The following is a 17,111-nucleotide window of genomic DNA, read 5'->3' on the forward strand; positions in this document are numbered from 1 at the left end:
TGATGATGTGTTTCCTGTAGCCCTTCCCACTGATGGGGTGGGCTGATGATGTGTTTCCTGTAGCCCTTCCCACTGATGGGGCGGGCTAATGTGTTTCCTATTCCTGGTTGTGTTTCCCCGCCCTGTGTATATAACTTGTTGTTTGTGTAAAAATAAAGGAGTTGACTTCCTGTTTTAAGAAGAGTTGGGTGCTGTCTATTTCCTGAGGGATTTCAAGGGTGTGGTCCGTGGATTTGTGTTCGGACAGGGAAGCTGCGGTATAACGGAATATACCCAAGTGCGGTCTGGGGTCCGGTTCCGTTACAGTTTGGATGGAGGAATCTGTTCAGGATGATTCCACAACCTACCTCCCTTGTTAGTTTGGATGCAGGAATCTTGCCAGGATGATTCCACAACCTACCTCCCTTGTTAGTTTGGATGCAGGAATCTGTCATTTTTTTTTGTTGTTGTTGGTGTTGTTGTTGTTCTGCACGCTGGATGAAGGAAAGAAAAAAAAAAAACATGTATGGCCAACCTTAGAAATAGGATTGACATTGTTTTATTTTCTTTTGACCAGGTCATACTGAACCACATCATTTTTAAAAGCATTTCTAATTCAGCAGCATAAACAAAGTTTAAGAATTCATTGGAAGGTGATTGAGTGCCTTTCCTGCCATACCCTGCTGGATGTGACAGACAGCGATAATTGATGTAAAGGGAACACAAATTGACGTTAAGTGAGGCAGATTCATTAAGACTCTTTACATTAATTTAGTTCCTTTGATGGTCAGCCTGCCTCCCAGCCCCCGGCGTGTAGAAAACTGATTTTCCACAGCCGTAAGTAGGAGCTTCCAGTCACCTGTATGTGACAAGAATTCAAATGAGGCCCAGGTCGCTCTATGACACTCCATGGATTATTCAGAAAAGACATCCATTGCTACCTGATCATCCCGGCAGACAAGGAAAACAGCTATCATTCCAGTAGCTGGAGCTGAGAACGGCTGCTGTCCTGCCTGCGGAGCAGTAAGCGTTAAGCCCGTTTTCCCGTGACATATTCTTTAGTGGGAGATTGTTGGGGTTTTTTTTATTTTTTAAGAGCAGCACTTTTATTCTTCTCCTCTTCTGAACATCTGTGCCGCAAATCCTGCTGGTGACGCTGAAACATCCTTCTCATTAGTCAGGAGACAATGGTCATGTTTTATCGGCGTTGTATTTTGAGCAAGCTGCGTTTTTTTCTCTATTAATGCCAGCCTCCTGACTTAGGCGACACATGTTTGTGTTAAAGTCAGGCCTAACATCTTCATCCTGTGTACCCGCCGGAGGAAATAACTGCACCTTATTAGCTCGGTATCAAATGTGTGTGAACCACGTGCCAAAAACAACTGAACCGATTTGTGATTTTTTTTTTTTCTTTCTTTGCAGATGGAAATACAGTACGTATACGGAAGCTATTAGCACTATAATTGCTGTCTGTCACTATGACAACAAGCCGCTGCAGTCACCTGCCTGAGGTCTTACCAGACTGCACTAGCTCAGCACCCTCTGGAAAGACAGTGGAAGATTGTAGCAGTCTTGTGAATGGACAGCCACAGTATGTCATGCAAGTTTCAGCAAAAGACGGTCAGCTGCTGTCTACAGTAGTACGGACTCTAACAACACAGAGGTAGGTACCGTTCATCAGTCTTTTAATGCTCTTGTGTGTTTTGGGATGGCTGTGTTGCACCAAGCCCAGCACTGCCAGTGTAAACAATGAGGACTTCAGTACATCATGGCAAGCCCAACATCAGTGACATGTAGTTTTAGCAATAGAAAAAAAGGCAAGAGTATGTGTTTGCAGTGTTTTGTTCATTCGCGGATCATTGTGTAAAAACTTGAAATGATGCCACAAACTGAAGATTTTGTATAGTTTTCTTTTTTCTTTTTTTTTGCAAAAAAATGTAAATAATTTGATTAAACCTGCCAAAATCATGTACATGCATGTTTACCATCCTTTGTGGTTTTTTTTTGTTTGTTTTTTGTTTGTTTTTTTATAAGGGTGAGAGATATACAGCTAAATAAAAATACTATTTTGAGTCAGTTTTCCTCCTCTATGAAAAAAAAATCGTTTTTTTTAAACTGATTAAACCTGCCCAGTGTTTTTTGTTTTTTTTTTTTTGCTTTTTTTTTTTTTATTAATTTAGGTACTCTGTCTTGTGATGTTGACAGTACAGCTGTATTTTAGTATTAGGTACTAGTACTGTATGATAGTATGATCATAGTACTATAAAATTTTACCTTAGAGTCAGCACAATGCTTTTCCAAATCACATCTTGTCTGTAGCTGACTTCAGAATATTGCTGCTAGCATGTTGACATTATATTATTATTATTTATTATTATTATTATTATTATTATACAGGATTTATATAGCGTTCTAGTTATACTGTATATTTTTACTGAGAATACTAAAGTTTTCACATCATGAGAGTAATAATTGTAGTTAGTTAGCAAATGACTGCAGTTATTTAAATGGGGGCATGTAAATCTGTTAAAATTGTTTCATGAAGGGAGAGAAAAATGTTTATGGTCAAAGAGGTAAAAAACAGTCTGACTCATCTTATAAGAACGAGAGATGGTCTGGAAATTATTAGCAAAGATCTGCCAAGAAGAGGGGCATATTTGTGATGATCTGCATCATGTAAATTGCAGGAATTTTTTGCTTGAAATACCTGCAGCTGAAAAATAATCTGTGGACAGATTGTGCTCTAGCCAGTATATTTTATGTCAGCTGTTTTACCAATATAAAAAAATTTCGTAATAAAAAATACTCTTCATTTAAAAGAATGAGATACTTTCTAAAACACTTCTGTCTACTGTATGCTGATATTTACACTGGGTCCACATATGTGTGGGGCTGGTTTGCAGTGTGAGTTTTAAAGCCAGGTCTGGTGTGGTTTTGTTCAGCAGTTCATGTGCAATTCCAGTGCGATTTGTTAAAAGTGTATGAGATTGGAAATCGCACCCGAACCGGACTGAAAATCGCACAGGACTCTTTTTCAGATTGCACTGCGGCTGGCCCGCACACATGTGAACAGGCTCACAGAAAAGCCTTTTGGTTCACATGTCATGCGAATTGGTGCAGTTCAAAATGCATCCGAATTCACATATATGTGAACCGAGACTCAGTCATCATCGTTTAATTATATAGTTTGTGTTCAATGTCATAGGACCTAATGTTAATAAAGTAACTGTAAACCCATATATACTTTTTAAAAAATAAAAAGAATGTTATGCTTTCCAGCTCTGTGTGATGGTTTTGCACAAAGCAGCGCAGTCATCCTTTTTTTTTGGGGTCACCCACCGTCACTCCTGACTCCTCCCCCCCATCCCACCGTTTGCCCCTATAGCAAGTGGTTTGCTATGGGGGCACTCGTGCGGGCATGCTCCCGAGTCACGCTTTGGGTATCCATTGACACCCAGAGTATGTCTCAGCCTCACTCCCTCCTCACTGGCTGTGATTAGCAGCAATGGCTTCCACTGCTGTCTCTGAGCCAGTGAGGAAGGAGAGAGCACAGCACTGGATCGAGGTCAAGCTCAGGTAAGTAAAAGGGGGGGGGGGGGCGGGGAAGCTGCACTTAGAAGATTTTTTACCTTTATGCAGAGAATACATTAGGGTAAACAACCTTCTGCCTTTAGAATGACTTTAATATAAAAGGGTAATCACCCTTCAGCATCTGTTTGTATTATCGAATACTTCATCTTTTCCTATGTTATTACATATTCACATCACTTTAAGAGCCAGTTCACACTAGCTGCATGCTAAAACGATCCATTTTAGGATTCGGGATAGTGTTTTAGTGTGCGGGTGGTGCCTTTGTGCTGTGAAAACTGTTCACCTTTTTTTCTTTTTTCTTTTTTTAAAAGTGCCTTGAAATGTAAAATTGCCATTTCATTCATACCTATGCACCTGCATTGTTAAAACAAACGGTGACTTTGGTGAACTCTGGGGAATTACGAAAAATACAGCATATCTGCATTTTTCTGCAACACAGTGCAACCCACTTGAAGGCAGCAGATCATTCTGAGCAGGACACGTAAAATAGTTTTGTATGTGGCCCTGCAGTGACTGATGTTGACCCAGTATAGAAAAATGCCAGCCACCGCACACAGTGTAAAAGGGCCCTTAAAATGACTTTTGTTTTATGTGCAATTACAGAGATGGCATAAAGTACATAGTATAAAAGTATAATCTTTATTAACCATTTGCCCTCCTAAGGATTTACCCCTCTTCCTGACCAGGCCATTTTTTTGCGTTATGGCGCTGCGTTACTTTAACTGACAATTGCGCGGTCATGCAACGCTGCACCCAAATGAAATGTATGTCCTTTTTTCCCATGAATTGACCTTTCTTTTGGTGGTATTTGATCGTCTGTGCATTTTTTATTTATTGCGCTGTAAACATAAAATGACTCACAACTTTGAGAAATAAACAATATTTTTTCCTTTTTGCTATTAAGCATGTCCAGTAAAAAAAATTTTACAAATCAAATTTCATCATAAATGTAGGCCAAAATGTATTCTGCTACATGTCTTTGCTAAAAAAAAAATCCCAATATGTGTAAGTGAATTGGTTCACATGAAAGTTATAGCGTTTACAAATGGCGGTGTATATACTGGAATTTGTTTTTTCAGTAATGGCAGTAATCAGCGACTTATAGCAGGACTGTGGCAGGCATTCTGACACTGGGGGGAACTGACTTGCTGTAACTGACATCCCCAGTGACACGAATACAGTGATCAGTGCTAAAAAAAAGCACTGACACTGTACTAATGGCACTGGGCAGGAAGGGGTTAACATGTGCGGCGTTCAAAGGGTTACCTGTGTGCTGTGTGTGTGTGTTACTATGGGACTGTGCTCTCCATTGTAAGCACACTGCTTTGTATGGCTCTGCAGAGCCATACAATGCGGTGTGCTTGAGCTGATAGGGGAGAGAGCTGTATTGTTTACATACAGGCCTCTTCCCTCCCCGTCAGTATTACTCGGCAATCACCGGGTGCCGGCGAGTAATCACAGTCTGGGACCCCTACCTGGAAATGCAAAGACACACACACGCACACACACACACACACTAACTATATGTGTGTGTGTGTGATTTGGTGTGCACCCCTGCTGCCCTGTAGCAGCATTTCTGTTATAGGGTGGCGGTAAAGCGGTTAAGAAATGCGCGTTAGCTTGGCCTGTGCAGAGTCTACTCAGTTTGTACAACCCTTGGTGCCAGCTTTCATCTCATAGGGAAGGGTGCACACTCTAATAGGAAACAAGGAGAGGTAGGATCTGTGTACAGAACTTACCTCTTTATCCTCTTGGAGTAGGCACCTTCCAGACCCCTCCTTTCTCCTGGTGTAGATGGCCTCAGCAAGTGAAAGTATATTGAGCTCTGATTGTTGTAATCACAAAAGTGGCCCCAGAAAGACAGGTCCATGCTAAACTCTTTTCTGCATGAATACATTCCAGGATTCCAGGCAGAGTCTCGCAGTTCATTTGCCTTAGAAAGCAGCCAGAGGCTGAGTGGAAAAGCCAATTCCCTGCCAGGATGCTGCATAGAATGATCCTTTACTGTGTGGAAATAGTGGCTTTTCTACAGAGGTCTGACATGTCTCCTGCTGATGAGCTTTGCTTTAAATCTGACTCAACAGAGGGCATGACAGACCTCTGCAGAGAGACTACTGCTTCCACATAAAAAGTAAGGGTCCTTCTCTACAACATGCTGGTAAAGGACAGGCTTTTCTACTCTGTGGCCACTTTCTAAAGAATATGAACTGCAAGACTTTTCACACCATTTATGTTCATACACTTAAATGTATTAAGCTGATTTCATCTGAAAGTTTAGATCACATGTGTGCAGGGGCGGATTGACCATTTGGAAACTCGGGCACTGCCCGAGGGCCCGGGGTCAGTAGGGGGCCCCATGAGATTCCCCTGGTACCTTTTTCATACTGTATGCTTTTTTGAGTTTTGGCAAGGACACAGGGGCCCCATGATCCCCTATTGCCCGGGGGCCCCATGAGTTGTCGGTCCGCCCCTGCATGTGTGTACATAGCTCACTAACTGTCATGCCTACCATGCTCCTGAGGTCCTATCTCCATGTACCAAGCAACTGGTCATTTTTAGCACTGCATGACCATTTGCAATCCATTACTTTATGTCTGCCTAATTTACTCTAGGTAAGCAAGATTTTTTGGGCTCTTTCACACAGGCAGCTGGGAGGCAGTAAAAACAGACAGCTGAACTGCAGTTTTTACCTCCCACCGACTCCCGCCTAATTTCTAACATTACAGCCGGACAAAGATGTGCACATGCTGTGGTACCACGATGCTTTGCTTTTTAGCCATGGCAATTTCAGCTTGGCCTGCAGACTTTGACAGGTTACAATGCCTCTATCACTCACCCATTGAGGTCAATGGGAGCGTGCTGCAGCTGTGGGCCAAGTTCAGTCATGTTTTTGATATAAAAAGTGACAGGATCACCTCCTGAATGTCTCTCAGCTCCTGCTATGCCATCGATCACTTTTCAGAGGGCATTGGGCATGGCCTCCTGTCTGAAAGATCCCTTAGAGCTGTCATATCTGAAATGGTATGATGGTTTTAGCTTTACATTGTAGCTGAGGTTTTGCCTTGTCTGTAGAATCCCGGGGTCACATCTCAGCAGGGGGGTATGGCAGAGAATACAGGTGTACTCACCCTTTAATAGTGGACACACACAGCAGAAATGCTGACATACATGTGTTATGGGCACAGCTTCAGGCCACTAAAAATGTGTTGCAAAACTTGTAAACAGGAACACTTATCTCTTCATGCATTGTGGGGTTTTTTTTTTTGTTTTTATTTTTTAGAAATGAGAGGAAGTTTCAGCTTCCAATGTGAGAACTCATTTGTGAGAATGACATTGTGGTTTCTGTAATGGGAAATTAAAACAAATCCTAATATGTTGCAGATGGTGTCTGCATCATTATTAGAGATGGGCCGCCTTTTCTACACTACATTAGGTAGGTGAAGCTTGCCATCAGCACCCATGATAGCACTATCACCACCTGCAAAATATTAAGAAAACCATCTGGGGATTCAGTTGTACCTGTCACTGAGCAAGGATTCAACTCTTTCATCACTCCTCATCCTGCACACTTTGTAATTACAGCGATATATGCAGAGTCCTTTAAGGTTAGCTTTTACCTCTGTTTATACCATAAAGACCAGTGGTCTCCAAACTGTGGCCCTTTGCTTGCTTTTATCTGGCCCTTGGGCCCCTCCATTGCCAGCAACAGTGGAGCATAATTCTTGCCACCAACACCAACAATGGGGCACTATTCCTCCCACTGACACCAGTGATGGGACATTACTTCTCCCAGTGGCACAAATGATGGGGCACTGTCCCACCCACTGACAGCAAGGATGGGGCACTATTCCTCCCACTGACATTATTCCTCCCACTGACACCAGTGATGGGACACTACTTCTCCCAGTAACACCAAGGATGGGGGCACTCTTCCTTCCACTGACACCAAGGATGGGGCACTATGCCTCCCACTGACACCAAGAATAGGGCACTATTCCTCCCACTGACACCGATGAGAGGGTACTATTCCTCCCACTGACACCATAGACGGGGCACTATTCCTCACACTGACACTGACAGTGGGGCCACTATTCCTCCCACTGACACTGACAGTGGGGCCACTATTCCTCCCACTGACACTGACGATGAGGCCACTATTCCTCCCAATGACACTGACGATGAGGCCACTATTCCTCCCAATGACACTGACGATGAGGCCACTATTCCTCCCACTGACACTGACGATGGGGAACTATTCCTCCCACTGACACTGATGATAGGGCACTATTCCTCCCACTGACAAATAGGGCAATATTCCTTCCACTGACACCGACGATGGGGCACTATTCCTCCCACTGACACTGATGATGGGGCAATATTCCTTCCACTGACACTGACAATAGGGCACTATTCCTCCCACTGACAAATAGGGCAATATTCCTTCCACTGACACCGACGATGGGGCACTATTCCTCACTGACACTGATGATGGGGCAATATTCTTTCAACTGACACTGACGATGGACCAGTATTCCTCTCACTGACACCGACAACGGGGCACTATTCCTCCCACTGACGATGGGGCACTATTCCTCCCACTGACACCAGTGATGGGACACTACTTCTCCCAGTGACACCAGGGATGGGGCACTCTTCCTCCCAGTAACACCATGGATGGGGGAACTCATCCACCCAGTGACACCATGGATGGGGGAATTCATCCTCCCAGTGACACCATGGATGGGGGAATTCATCCTCCCAGTGATACCAGTGATGGGGCACTCTTCGTCCCACTAACACCAAGGATGGGGCACTATTTCTCCCACTGACACTGACAATGGAGCAGTATTCCTCCCACTGACACCGACAATGGGGCACTATTCCTCCCACTGACACTGACAATGGGGCGCTGTTCCTTCCACTGACACAGACGATGCAGAGTATTCCTCCCACTGACACTGTGTAGTTAAAAGCAACCTGCCAATATAATACATGGATTGATGAGACCTCCTTATGTAAATGCTTATTCCCAAGCAGTCATTCCAGTCCTCAGTCTTTTTTGCTTTCTGGGTCACTTACCTGAAACACATATGTAGTTCAGACGTTTCTTTGCTGCATGCCTATTCCAAATCTGTAACTCAAAGGGGTGTATATATAAAAAAAAATTATCAGAGCTATTTGTCCTGTGAAACTGCATGTGCATTTGTTCTGTGCAATTGGGGGCAAAAACAAAGGTTATTAGGGTATTTTTCCTCCAGGTTGAATATTTTGAATCCATATAGATACAAGTAAATCAAGAAAATAGTGCATTATGGCCACTAGATGGAGTTAAAGAGTAAATTATAATTTCTTGTGTTCATCAGCTCCTTCTAGTGGTCATAATGTGTATTTTTTTGCTTCACTCTATTGTATATGAATGGAAAACATTCAACCTGGAGAGAAAATAGCCTAATAACAGTTGTTTTTGTCCCCATTCACACAGAAGTATTTTTAATAAGTACACCCCAAAGTATAGCTTTCAACTGTTCCTCATTTGGAGGAACTGACCCAGTTTTGAAATCAAATCCCTCTGTTCCTCTCATTTCCTCTAAAGCCCTTTTAGGTATGATATACATATCATAATTGTTTATCCTTCACTGAGGTTTTCTTATAACTTTCATTTGAAAAGCTAGTAAAAGGGAAAGTAATGGTAAAAAGTGCACCAAAGACTTTTTTTTATCTTTAACCACTTTGCACCCTCCCTATAGCAGAAATATTGCTACAGGGTGGCAGGGCTGCGCAAGTTACATATGCATACGTGATTTGCATTTCTGGGTAGGGGGCGCCACCCTACCTGCGTCACCATCGGCTGCTACTGATGTCAGTCATCGGGTCCCGGCTGAAGATTCTCCACTGCCACCTAGCAATTGCTGAGTAACACTGACAGGGGAGAGACCTGTGCGTAAACAACACAGGTCTCTCCTGACAGCAAGAACATGCTGCTGTGTATTTCTCTGCATCTGCACAGCAGAGAAATACACAGCAGCATGTTTACCTAGTAAAACACACACACAGTAAAACAGCACACAGTTAACCCTTTGATCGCCCCAGATGTTAACCCCTTCCTACCCAGTGTCATTAGTACAGTGTCAATGCTCTTTATTAGCACTGATCACTGTATTAGTATCATTGGGATGTCCGTGGCATCAGTCGCTGATCCCCACCATTACTAGTATAAAAAAAAAAAGTAGCCGAATACATTTTGGCCTAAATTTATGAAGAAATTAGATTTATTAATTTTTTTTACTGGATATGTTTTATAGCAAAAAGTAAAAAATAGGGTTTTTTTTCAAAATTTTTGGCCTTTTTTTTTGTTTATAGCGCAAAAAAAATAGAAAAAAGCAGAGGTGATCAAATACCACTAAAAGAAAGCTGTATTTGTGGGGAAAAAAGGCCATAAATTTAATTTGGGTGTGGCATTGCATGACCGCGCAATTGTCAGTTAAAGCAATGCAGTGCTGTATCACAAAAAATGGCCTGGTCAGGAAGGGGGGTAAATCCTCTGGAGGGCAAGTGGAGCTGACTGGGAAGTATACACAGCTGCTCCAGATTCTGTTACAATTCTATTAAATACCACACTGTTTTTTAGATTGTGTTTACATTTGTGTCCAAGAACATACCCTTCAGAAGTTTCAATGCTGCTAGCTCCTGCTCTCTCAATGCTACTTCCCGCAACTTCCCATTGGGGTGTACATGCAGAGTCCTTCACAAGGAGTAGGCAAACGGGGACAGAACAGTCTTGAGTAGCTATCAGTCTGTTAGCTTGCAGGAGAGATGAGCAGGATACTGCTTCACCTTCCTAGGCTAGGGAACTGTGTGTTTTTATTGATCAACACAGAGACTTCTCTGGACCTGGCCAGGAACATACACATGCAGGGGTGGCTCCCTAGGGCTCTGCAAGGGAAAAGAGCCACCCCAACACTGGAAAGTGGGTGTTAGCAGTGATGAGAGGACAGTATAGAACTGGAACAAAGGCATGGATTGATACAGGAAAAGAAAGCATCCCAAGTAAGTATAATAATCAGTAATGTCGCTCAGTCAGGGTCTACTTAAGCAAACCTCACCCAGGCGTGTGAAAATTAACAGTCAGCAGCTACAAATACTGCAGCTAACAAATGAATTATAAAAGCGCCAACTTGAAAGATGTTTTGTTATAAGTGTGAATGGAATGTGGTGCAGCTGCCTCTAAGTGTCAATAACAATAAAAACATGTGAAATAATAACTTGTGCAATATCCACAATATAAAGTGTATTAAACAATGAACATCCACTGAAATCATAACTCAAATGACAGTGAATCCTTTACTTATATGGGAGATTTTCCAATCACCGTGCCTCGGGATGATATTGTGAGATAATTCTTCCTAATAAGTGCACCACCTGCAGAAAAAATGCTCACTCACCAACTACGAGTGACCACTGAAGACCTATGCTGCTCTTCCAATGACCATTAAAAGTCTGTATCACTCTTTAAATGAACTCAGAAGTGGGATAGGACGAGATGAATCCACATTGCTCATATACTCCATCACATGTGCTCTCTCATGAACATAAAAAACCACAAGCCCAAGAAAATAATATAATCGTAGTGCAGTATGTTTATTAAATAAAGGAGACATAAAACAGAGGTCTATTGTGCTTACATTCAGATGCTTAAAGTGTTACTAAACCCACAACAGAAAGATCAGTCTGTATACTGTATGCAGTAAAGCATGCTTGTTATACTTGGATCCTAAGGGGTTAAGCCTCTGCATTGTGTAAAAACGCTGTTTGATCCTTACTTCTCTGATCCTCCCCTTCTTCCAGTGTCCCCCTCTTACCTCCTGGTAAGACATATTGTGTGGAGACACTCTGCGCATGCTCAGTTTAATGTGTTATGCTAGAGAGGTTTTGGGTTTTTTTCTTGGGAGAGTGCATATGATCAGCACAGGGCCAATCAGTACTGTCCAGACAGAGGTCAGGGGTTCTGCATCCTCCTAGAGCAAAATGAAAACTCTTCCTACAGGCTTTAACCAGTGCTCTGCTGGGCACTGATAGAAGTCACGAGACTGCTCTAACTGCTGATGAGAAAAGGTATCTAGCAGTTCATATTTACTAAAATAATTGCATTTCCATGCTGTGTGTACTGTGGGAGACCAGATATAGTGAATGCAGGGTCCTGGGTTTAGTAACACTTTAAGAAGCATCAACACAAACAGCCTTGTTACAATATCGCAGCCCCACTGCTTGTATGCAGAGCCGGGTCACTTCACTGGAAGTGACGTTGGGGGACTGACTGGAAGTGATGTCAATAGTGGCAGTGGCTTGGTTTCAATACATTTTGCACTCCATGTGTCCTCTGGAAGCACGTGTGATGTGAGCATTGTGGGTTCATCTCATCTCATCCCATCCCACTTATGAGTTCATCTGAAGAGTAATACAGACCTTTAATGGTCATTTGAAGAGTGATATAGGCATTCAGTGGTCGCTTGTAGTTGGTAAGAGCATTTTTTCTGCACGTGGTTGAAACACTTAATGGGAAGAATTATCTCACAATATCATCTAGAGGCACGGTGATCAGAAAATCTCCCATATAAGTTAAGGACTCACTGTCATTTGATTTATGATTTATGTGGACGTTCATTGTTTAATACCATTTAGATTGTGGTTTTAGCACAAGTTATTATTCTTGAGGAGTAGCGCCTACCTTTTCACTTCGCACATACTGCAGCTGCTGACTTTTTTATTTTTAAAAATGGCATCTTGGATTGGGTAGCTGGCACTGACTTGCTGGTAAATCACAGCAGGCTCCCCACTATACATGACTAAGATCATGCAGTGCAGGAAAACAGGTACTGCAGCTCCCTGGGATGTGTGATGTTATCCCAGGAGGCTTTGGGTGGGTGGGGGAGAGGCTGAGCTGATATCATCCTCCCCTAGATGGGAGTGGGGAGGGGGGCAGGGCTGAGCTTTTATTATCCTCCCCTAGATGGGAGGGGGGCAGGGCTGACCTGATATCATCCTCCCCTAGATGGGAGTGGGGAGGAGGGCAGGGCTGAGCTGTTATCATCCTCCCCTAGATGGGAGTGGGGAGGGGGGCAGGGCTGAGCTGATATCATCCTCCCCTAGATGGGAGTGGGGAGGGGGGCAGGGCTGAGCTGATATCATCCTCCCCTAGATGGGAGTGGGGAGGGGCGCGGGGCTGAGCTAATATCATCCTCCCCTAGATGGGAGTGGGGAGGGGGGCAGGGCTGAGCTGATATCATCCTCCCCTAGATGGGAGTGGTGAGGAGCGCGGGGCTGAGCTGATATCATCCTCCCCTAGATGGGAGTGGGGAGGGGGGCAGGGCTGAGCTGATATCATCCTCCCCTAGATGGGAGTGGTGAGGAGCGCGGGGCTGAGCTGATATCATCCTCCCCTAGATGGGAGTGGGGAGGAGCGCGGGGCTGAGCTGATATCATCCTCCCCTAGATGGGAGTGGGGAGGGGCGCGGGGCTAAGCTGATATCATCCTCCCCTAGATGGGAGTGGGGAGGGGCGTGGGGCTGAGCTGATATCATCCTCCCCTAGATGGGAGTGGGGAGGGGCGCGGGGCTGAGCTGATATCATCCTCCCCTAGATGGGAGTGGGGAGGAGCGCGGGGCTGAGCTGATATCATCCTCCCCTAGATGGGAGTGGGGAGGGGCGCGGGGCTAAGCTGATATCATCCTCCCCTAGATGGGAGTGGGGAGGGGCGTGGGGCTGAGCTGATCTCATCCCCCCTAGATGGGAGTGAGGAGGGGTGCAAGGCTGAGCTGATCTCATCCCCCCTAGATGGGAGTGGGGAGGGGTGCAAGGCTGAGCTGATCTCATCCCCCCTAGATGGGAGTGGGGAGGGGTGCAAGGCTGAGCTGATCTCATCCCCCCTAGATGGGAGTGGGGAGGGGTGCAGGGCTGAGGTGATATCATCCTCCCCTAGGTGAGGATTAGGAAAGCAGAAGTGGGTACTTGTCAAAAAAAAAAAGTTACTACCCCCATATAAAAGAAAAAAAAAGAAGAAGCTACATCTCAATTAGAAGCTGGGGGTAGGAAAGCAATAGGAGGAACCTTTATTTTCACCTGAAGTTCCACTTTAACAGTGACTTTCTTATCATGATCAAATCTGATATTATTCATGTGGAAGATGTGATTGAGAGCTGTATCAATGTGGATATATTGAGCAATTGGACAACCTTTTCTGTTGCCCCTGCACACGATGGGGGCAGCAAACATCAGGGGCAGCCTGGACCATGTGGATGTTAGCGCTTTGATTTTGCAGTTGTGTGGGCACCCTTTTCAGACACAAGCGAAGCTTTGAAGCTCACATTGTCAGCACCAGGAGGTAGGAATTCCCCTACCTCATCAGGTGATCGCATTTCATCCTCATCGCCATTCTTCACATGTTGTATTAGCATCTCAGGGGTCCTTGTTTCTCTACAGCAGACCAGGGGGAGAGCAAGACAGTAATTGTGAATGTGCTCGAGCATGGAGAGCGAGGGATGTAGCCAGCAATACTAAGTGCCATGTGTCAGTTAAAACTGCTTTTTTTCTGTTCTATCCAACATCGATCTGCTCTAGATATGGAAGGATGCAAAATGCAGATGCTGTATATACCGACAAATATTCAGAAGTGAAAAATCAGGCTTCTCATATACAAAGCAGTGGTGTTGTGCTAGACTTAAAGCAGAGTTTCACCCAAAAGTGGAAGCTCCACTTTTCTGCCTCCCCCCTTCGCTACCACATTTGGCACCTTTTGAGTGGGGGAGAAAAGGCACCTGGTTTTGACAGGTATCCGCTCCCACTTCCAGCTCAGTTCACAACGGCCAGAAGTTCAGCACCACCCGCAGCCCTCTGGGACACTTCCAAGGTCCCAGAGGATTGCAGCCCATTCACAAAGTGGAAGCTCCACTTTTCTGCCTCCTCCCCCCCTCCACTGCCACATTGGGGGGGGGGGGGTACCTGCTTTTGACAGGTACCCGCCCCAACTTCCAGCTCAGTTCGTTGCGGCGAACTCAGCCAGAAGTTTGGCACCACCCGCAGCCCTCTGGGACACTTCCAAGATCCCAGAGGACTGCCACCCGTTCACAAAGTTGAAGCTCTGCTTTTCTGCCTCCTCCCCCCCTCCCCTACCACATTTGGCACCTTTTGTGGGGGGGGAGAGAAGGTACCTGGTTTTGATAGGTATCCGCTCCCACTTCTGGCTCAGTTTGCCATGGCGAACTCAGCCAGAAGTTCGGCACCACCCTCAATTCACTGGGACACTTCCAAGGTGCTGGAGGACTGCAGCCCATTGACAAAGTGGAAGCTCTGCTTTTCTGCTTCCTCCTTTCCTCCACTGCCACATTTGGCACCTTTTGAGGGGAGGAGGGGAGAAGGTACCTGATTTTGACAGGTACCTGCTCCCACTTCCATCTTAATTCGCCTTGGCAAGCTCAGCCAGCAGTTTGGCACCCCCCGCAGCCCTCTGGGACACTTCCAAGGTGCCAGAGGACTGCAGCCTGTTCACATAGCACCATGCGCTTCACGCATGCGCAGTATGAAACCAGCAGTGAAAGCTTCACTGCCAGTTTCCCTTAGTCAAGATGGCAGCACCAGCACCCGAGAGTTGAGTGAAGAATCGGCTTGGGAGGAGGACATCACTGAATGCCTGGACAGGTAAGTGCCCTACTATTAATAGTCAGCAGCCACAGTATTTGCAGCTGCTGACTTTTAATTGTTTTGGGGGGAGGTGGCGGGGGCCAGAACTCCACTTTAAAGTGGTTGTAAATCCTTACATAAACCCAGTGAAGTGATTGGCCTCAGGTGATACACAGAGATTAAACAAATCATCCTACATAAATTGTACCGGTTTATCTGCAGTGTTCATTCTACATCCTTTCAAAGTGCAGAATTTATAAAGCTTGTCTGCGCTGTCAGAAAAAAGGGGCAGAGAGCTGAAATTTCACTCTGCAGAGCTCAGTGAGGAAAGTTCTAAGAGGAGGGAAGGGACACACACCCTTCACCCAGGAACACAGCTGAGGCTGTCAATCAGCTGGAGGTTCTTCCCCTGACAATTTTTTTCTCTTGATGTCTCAAGTGATTCCTGTAGATAGCAGAGAAATGATGCAATAGTCAGAAATGACACTTAGTGCTCTTAATGGAACTACAAGGGAGGGATATACTTTATTCATATTTCATGTTTGAGGTTTACAAGCACTTTAACCATTGTACACAATGATTTGGTCACTAAGTGGTTAATAAAAAGAGACATGAAGGAAGATGCCTCAGAATCTGTCATAGAAGTCCTGCTGGACAGTTTCTGTTGATCAAATGTCCATTTGTTTTTAGAATAGCAGCAATCTGCTGAAGTCAGAAGGGAGTTGCTAAACTGCTGCAAGATACACAGCAATCAATTGTAAACATTTATCAGATTTTTATTAGATATTGATAGCACACTTGGGAGGCATGTTTCTTATGCTGGACATACATGGCCAACGGTCCTGATTGTGAAATGATGTCTTATTTCCGTTTTCCCATATACACAGTTTTACTGACTGCATCATATTCTGATACTAGTACTTTTTTTTGACTTACCATAGTTAGTGATCATCTCTAAACCCTTCCCATTTGCTAATTTTTAGCAACTTTTGCACCTGGCTGTGATTGTTTTTGTATTGGTACCTTGCTAGCGTATCATTTTAACTAATAATGTAATTTATAAGAACCTGAACTGAAGTCTCTTTGTTTTTAATATTATTAATATCATTATTTTTAAAATTATTATTATACAGGATTTATATAGCGCCAACAGTTTGCGCAGTGCTTTACAAAATGAAGGCAGACATTACAGTTGCAATTAGGGATGCACCGAAATTTCAGTGGCCGAAAAGTTTCGGCTGAAAACACCCCTTTCGGCCGTTGGCTGAAAAAAAAAAAACACTGATACAGGTGCCGTAAAAACTCCGCCCCTCACCACCGCCCGCCCACCATTGCCCGCCCACCGTCGCCCCTCGCTGCCGGCTGTGGCTGCCACCTGCCGCCGCTCGGTAGTTCTCAGCCTTACCTGAGAAACCATCAATCCCGGCGCTGGGCATAGAGATGAGTGAAGGAAAGATGCCCGCCACTCATCTCTATGCCCTTGGAGGACTGGAGCAATGTCACTTCCCGTTCTGGCCATTTTTTTTTTTCTTAATGTTTTTTTATTGATCCAATGGTTTACATTGCAGAGGAGAGATGAGAGGTCTTATTGACCCCATATCTCTCCATAAAGAGGACCTGTAACTAATTATTTCTATCACAAGGGATGCATGCATCTCTTGTGATAAGAATAAAACTGATTTAAAAATTTTTTAAAGGGACAGTGCAAAAAAAATTAAATAAATAATAAAAAAAAGTTTCAAGTGCCCCCTTCCCCCCCATGCTCACACGTAGTGGTGAACGCATACGTAGACCATGCCCACATATGTAAATGGTGTTCAAACCACACACGTGAGGTATCGCCACAAGCGTCCGAGCAAGAGCAATAA

General features: G+C 44.5%; 1 protein-coding gene across 2 annotated transcripts in view; it reads left to right on the forward strand.

Moving 5' to 3' along the window:
- MARCHF3 (membrane associated ring-CH-type finger 3) overlaps positions 1 to 17,111 on the forward strand; it is a 342,991-nt gene that overhangs the window by 203,094 nt on the left and 122,786 nt on the right. The window contains exons 1-2 of one of the 2 annotated variants that reach the window (XM_089684769.1): positions 854 to 1,002; positions 1,402 to 1,642. In XM_089684769.1, the coding sequence (XP_089540895.1) occupies positions 1,458 to 1,642 (185 nt within the window). In that variant the 5' untranslated portion in view covers positions 854 to 1,002; positions 1,402 to 1,457. Of the gene's footprint in view, positions 1 to 853; positions 1,003 to 1,401; positions 1,643 to 17,111 lie in introns of those variants that run through there. The other variant, XM_089684768.1, reaches the window with a different exon arrangement.

Source organism: Staurois parvus, unplaced genomic scaffold, assembly GCF_062004578.1.
Source record: "Staurois parvus isolate SC_StPar_1 unplaced genomic scaffold, SC_StPar_1.0 ptg000355l, whole genome shotgun sequence".
Lineage (NCBI taxonomy): Eukaryota > Metazoa > Chordata > Amphibia > Anura > Ranidae > Staurois > Staurois parvus.